This window comes from Ranitomeya variabilis, chromosome 5, assembly GCF_051348905.1.
Source record: "Ranitomeya variabilis isolate aRanVar5 chromosome 5, aRanVar5.hap1, whole genome shotgun sequence".
NCBI classification, from domain to species: Eukaryota; Metazoa; Chordata; class Amphibia; order Anura; family Dendrobatidae; genus Ranitomeya; species Ranitomeya variabilis.
Window position 1 is genome coordinate 30,503,006 of NC_135236.1, and position 6,134 is coordinate 30,509,139.

The following is a 6,134-nucleotide window of genomic DNA, read 5'->3' on the forward strand; positions in this document are numbered from 1 at the left end:
TCCATTTCTGTCTCTCTGTGGAGGCTCGGCAAATATCAATGACCGGAGCATGCTGGGAAGGAGGGACAGCGAGTTGGCCATAATAGTGGAAGACACGGAGTACGAGAGGTCCGTAATGAATGGCGAGCCGTACCAGGCGGGGAGATACGCGCTCAGCCTGCGCACTGATTGCTTCATGTAAGAGATTATGTCATACACTACTCCTCCATCATCCCCTCGTCCCATACAAGTCCTCCTCATACTTCTATTTCTCCCCCATCATCTCCCAGTACCATACATTTCCTCATACTACTCCCCAATCATCTCCCGGTACCATCCTCCACCTCATACTACTCCCCCATCATCTCCCGGTACCATACTACTCCCCCATTATCTCCCGGTACGCCCCCTCACTTCTCCCTCTCTCTCCAGGACGCTGCTCGGGGCACACACTCCGCCATGTCTGGACGTCTCTGATCCGGTGTCAGATCCGTTCTTTGAGCTCTGGACGCAGACGTCCCTGAATAACACGGCGCTGTACGACCAGGTAACGGCCTGGCATCTCTAGTCACACCCGGAGCTGCAGCAGATGATTGCTCTAATCTCTCCTCCATCTTCTTGTCTCCCAGGTCTTCCGCTGCCTCCCGACCAACGCTGTGCAGAGCCATCGGGTGCGGCAGGTCTACACCACCGTGGCCAGCCTGGCCAGCACGGACCCTGAGCTCTCCCGCCAGATCCTGGCCCGGGTGCGGGGGCATCTGGTGGAGTTCCCCCTCTACTTTCTTGTTGAGGAGAATCTTCTACCTCCTCTCGGCAGCAAAGAAGGAGTGATCCCCACCGAGGTGTGGACGTGAACACCGGAGGGGATCAAATCCGATTCTGCAATGTCCAACACATAGAGGATCTGCCGGATCTAAAGACTTGTCATTCATAGTGTGACTGGATCGTGGTACACATGCCCCCTCCATGCTCTGCGAGAGAAGCCATAGCGGGCGTGAGACCACCACATTCATAAATGATCAAAAGAGATCCCTCACCTGTATACACCGTATCCCCCGGAGAGATCCCACTTTTGTGTGCACCGTATCCCCCTCGCCTCTGTGAGCACGGTATCCCCTGGAGAGATCCCCCCGCCTTTGTGTGCACCGTATCCCCCGGAGAGATCCCCCTCGCCTCTGTGTGCACCGTATCCCCCGGAGAGATCCCCACTCTTTGTGCACTGTATCCCCAGGAGAGATCCCACTCTGTGTGCATCGTATCACCCCTGGAGATCCCCACCTCTGTGTGCACCGTATCCCCTGGAGAGATCCCCACTCTGTGCACCGTATCCCCCGGAGAGATCCCCACTCTGTTCAGCGTATTCCCCGGAGAGGTCCCCCCTCTGTGTGCACTGTATCACCTTGAGAGATCCCCCCCCCCCTGTGTGCACCGTATCACCTGGAGAGATCCCCCTCTGTGTGCACCGTATCCCCCGGAGAGATCCCCCCCCCCTCTGTGTGCACAGTGTCCCCTGGAGAGATCCCCCCCCTCTGTGTGCACTGTATCACCTGGAGAGATCCCCCTCTGTGTGCACCGTATCCCCCGGAGAGATCCCCCCCCCCCGTGTGCACCGTATCCCCGGGAGAGATCCCCCGTGTGCACCGTATCCCCGGGAGAGATCCCCCCCCCTCTGTGTGCACCGTATCCCCTGGAGAGATTCCCCCCCCTTTGTGTGCACCGTATCCCCTGGAGAGATCCCCCCACCCCTGTGTGCACCGTATCCCCGAGAGAGATCCCCCTCCGCGTGCACCGTATCCCCTGGAGAGATCCCCCCCCTCTGCGTGCACTGTATCCCCTGGAGAGATCCCCACTCTGTGTGCACCGTTTCCCCTAGAGAGATCCCCTCTATGTACCGTATCCCCTGGAGAGATCCCCACTCTGCACCGTATCCCCCGGAGAGATCCCCACTCTGTTCAGCGTATTCCCTGGGGAGATCCCCCTCTGCGTGCACCGTATCCCCTGGAGAGATTCCCCCCTCTTGTGTGCACCGTATCCCCTGGAGAGATCCCCCCCTGCGTGCACTGTAACCCCTGGAGAGATCCCCCCTCTGTGTGCACTGTATCCCCTGGAGAGATCCCCCTCTGTGTGCACTGTATCCCCTGCAAAGATCCCCCCTCTGTGTGCACTGTATACCCTGCAAAGATCCCCCCTCTGTGTGCACTGTATCCCCTGGAGAGATTCCCCCCCCCCCGTGTGCACCGTATCCCCTGGATAGATCCCCCTCGGCGTGCACCGTATCCCCTGGAGGAGAGATTCCCCCCTCTGTGTGCACCGTATTCCCTGGAGAGATCCCACCTCTGTGTGCACTGTATCCCCTGGAGAGATCCGCCCCCCCTCTGTGTGCACCGTATCCCCTGCAAAGATCCCCCCTCTGTGTGCACTGTATCCCCTGGAGAGATCCCCACTCTGTGTGCACCATATCCCCTGGACCCCCCCCTCTGTGTACTGTATCCCCTGGAGAGATTCCCCCCCCCCGTGTGCACCGTATCCTCTGGATAGATCCCCCTCGGCGTGCACCGTATCCCCTGGAGGAGAGATTCCCCCCTCCGTGTGCACCGTATCCCCTGGAGAGATCCCACCTCTGTGTGTACTGTATCCCCTGGAGAGATTTCCCCCCCGTGTGCACCGTATCCTCTGGATAGATCCCCCTCGGCGTGCACCGTATCCCCTGGAGGAGAGATTCCCACCTCTGTGTGCACCGTATCCCCTGGAGAGATCCCCCCTCTGTGTGCACCGTATCCCCTGGAGAGATCCCCCTATCTGCGTGCACCGTATCTCCTGGAGAGATCCCCCCCTCTGCGTGCACCGTATCCCTGGGAGAGATCCCCCTCTGCGTGCACTGTATCCCCTGTAGAGATCCCCCTCTGTGTGCACCGTATCCCCTGTAGAGATCCCCCTCTGTATGCACCGTATCCCCTGGGGAGATCCCCCCCGCCCTCTATGTGCACCGTATCCCCTGGAAAGATCCCCCCTCTGTGTGCACCGTATCCCCTAGAGAGATCCCCCCTCTATGTACTGTATCCCCTGGAGAGACTCCCCCCCCCCCCATCCCCGTGTGCACCGTATCCCCTGGAGAGATCCCCCTTGGCGTGCACCGTATCCCCTGGAGAGATTCCCCCCTCTGTGTGCACCGTATCCCCCGGAGAGATCCCCCCCCTGTGTGCACTGTAACCCCTGGAGAGATCCCCCCTCTGTGTGCACTGTATCCCCTGGAGAGATCCCCCTCTGTGTGCACTGTATCCCCTGGAGAGATCCCCCCCCCCCCTGCATGCACCGTATCCCCGGGAGAGATCCCCCTCTGCGTGCACCGTATCCCCGGGAGAGATCCCCCTCTGTGTGCACCGTATCCCCTGTAGAGATCCCCCTCTGTATGCACTGTATCCCCTGGAGAGATCCCCCCCCTCTCTGTGTGCACCATATCCCCTGGAGAGATCCCTACCCCCCCCTGTTGTGCACCGTATCCCCGGGAGAGATCCCCCTCTGCGTGCACCGTATCCCTGGGAGAGATCCCCCTCTGCGTGCACCGTATCCCCTGGAGAGATCCCCGCTCTGTGTGCACTGTATCCCCTGGAGAGATCCCCCCCTCCGTGTGCACTGTATCCCCTGGAGAGATTCCCAAGCATGCACCGTATCCCCTGGAGAGATCCCCCCTCTGTGTGCACCGTATCCCCCAGAGATCACCCCTCTGGGTCCCCGGCCTCCCTCTGGCCGTCCCTCCTGTGTCCCCGGCCTCCTCCTGTGTCCCTGGCCATCCCTCTGTGTCCCCGGCCTCCCTGCATTGTCCCTTCTGATATTGTTTCCTTCTGACCTCGGCAGTCCAGAAGGCAGGACTCCGTATCCATGTCTGGGACTCCGGCTGGTAAATGGGGATGTGTGATTTAGGACTTGGGGTCCACACATGGCGGACATTCATCTCATGTGACCCCGCACCATGCTGCAGTACAGAGAACAGACTCTTCAGCCTCTTATAGGATCATTATGATGGTGACTTCTGACTATGCATTCTCCTATAGGACCATGTCTTCCACGCAGCGACCTGTTTTAATAAAGGGTGAACACTAACAATCGTTGCAATAACTGGAGGCTGCTCTACCAATAAACACTCATTGTATTTTATCTACTACACTTCGTTAGCTCAGATTTATTGCGATGTTTCCAGCACAGAGTATATTGGGTGAAGCGTATGCAGAAGCACAAAGACTGAGGATTATGTGACGAAAGAGTCTCCGAGCTTCAGTTGTTTAATTGTCCACACTTGTGTGCAGCAGTCCTTTTTATTGCTGCCATACTTGTCCTGAGATCATTGTAGGGAGATTGAAATTGTGCTACAGTCCTTGTCTTTTTTCATATATCTTCCAGCCACTTGCTGCCACTCACATTGCGTTGTTTTATACACTGGGCCTGAGTTTTGGTTCAGTCTCCCCCCAAAAAAAGGGAGATTCAAATTCTCACAAAGTGGATATATTTCTGTCCTGTTAGTTTGTCGTATATCAGCCAGCCACTTTCTGCCACTTACATTGTGTTGTTTTATGCACAGGGCCTGAGTTTTGGTTCTGTCTCCCCCCCAAAAAAGGGAGATTTAAATTCTCAAGTTTATATACACCTTCTACCTTGTTTTACAGTACCATATAACGGTTGTTATTTTGGTTAGATTTTCCAAAAAATGAGGAAGTCTGGTGGAAGAGGCTGTGGGCGTAGGTTGTCAGCTGGTACTGATGGTGGTGGTGGTGCATTTGGTGGTAGTGGGAAAAGCACAATAGCACCTAAGGCTGGAGGTGTTGAGCCAGCGTCATCGTCTGGCTACACAAGGCCTCGAAGGCTCCCTTACCTGGGAGTAGGTAAACAGCTTTTAAAGCCGGAGCAGCAGGAAAAAGTTTTGGCTTTCCTTGCTGACTCAGCCTCTAGCTCTTTCGCCTCCTCTTCAGAAAGTTCAAAATATAAAAGCAGCGAGTCGTCAGTGCAAGTTGCTTCCTTGTGTCCTTCACCCAAACCAAAAGTGAAGGATGCGTCAGGCGACACTACAGGTTACTCCATGGAGCTCTTTACACATACCGTGCCTGGGTTAGAAAGGGAAATTGTTAACTGCCCATTACAAGATGAATCGGACATGGAGTGCACTGATACACAGCCACAGCTAGATTATTATGCTGTTCCATTGACTCAGATCACTACATTGCCCTTGCAGTGTACTGAGCCTGAATCTGACCCTGATGAGACTATCGTGCCCCGTCCCGGACGCTATATCACCTTACACGGTGACACAGAGGAAGGTGCACATGACATTGAAGAGGAGGTGATAGATGACCTAGTTGTTGACCCAGATTGGCAGCCATTGGGGGAAGAGGGTGCCGCTGCCAGTAGCTCAGAAGCGGAGGAGGATGCTCCTCAGCAGCCATCTACATCGCAACAGCTGTCATCTGGCAGGCCCGTATCAGGCCAAAAACGTTTGTCAAAAACAGTTTTAGGACAGCGTGGCCATCCGGTGAAAGTAGCACAGTGTGCAATGCCTGAAAAGGAATTCCATAGTAGGAAGAGTGCAGTGTGGCAATTTTTTAACCAAGATCCGAATGATCAGTCAAAAGTTACCTGTAAGAAATGCTCAAAGACCTTTAGCAGAGGGAAGAATCTTCAAAATTTAAATACAACGTGCATGCGTAGACATTTAACCAGCATGCACTTGCAAGCCTGGACTAACTACCAAATGTCCCGTACCGTTGGTGCACCTGCTCAGAATGAAGGTAGTCAGCAACGCTATATTGCTTCCCTCACTGTAAGCCCACCGGTTAGGACACCACCAGCAGCAAATGTGGAGTTATCGTCGCAAGGCTAAAGCAGTCGGAATCACAAGGTTCTTGGTAGGAAACACTGTATGTAGGCCAACATCAAGAATACCATCACCAACCCTCTCTCAATCCACCATGTCCACCACCCCCACCGCTAGTTCCACCATGTGCAGCTCTCCAGTCCAGCTCACCCTACAAGAGACTCTCGTTAGGAAAAAAAAAGTACTCATCCTCTCATTCGTGTACACAGGGTTTGAACGCCCACAGTGCTAGACTAATCTCGTTAGAGATGATGCCCTACTGGTTGGTTGAAAGCAAAGCTTTCAAAGACCT

General features: G+C 55.2%; 1 protein-coding gene across 2 annotated transcripts in view; it reads left to right on the plus strand.

Moving 5' to 3' along the window:
- The window catches only part of PLD2 (phospholipase D2), a 55,862-nt gene extending 51,723 nt beyond the window's left edge, over positions 1–4,139 (plus strand). For both annotated transcript variants that reach the window (XM_077261607.1, XM_077261605.1), the window contains exons 23-25: positions 24–177; positions 412–526; positions 609–4,139. In XM_077261607.1, coding sequence (XP_077117722.1) covers positions 24–177; positions 412–526; positions 609–833 — 494 coding nt within the window. In that variant the 3' untranslated portion in view covers positions 834–4,139. The remainder of the gene's footprint in view (positions 1–23; positions 178–411; positions 527–608) is intronic.
- Positions 4,140–6,134: the final 1,995 nt, after the last annotated feature.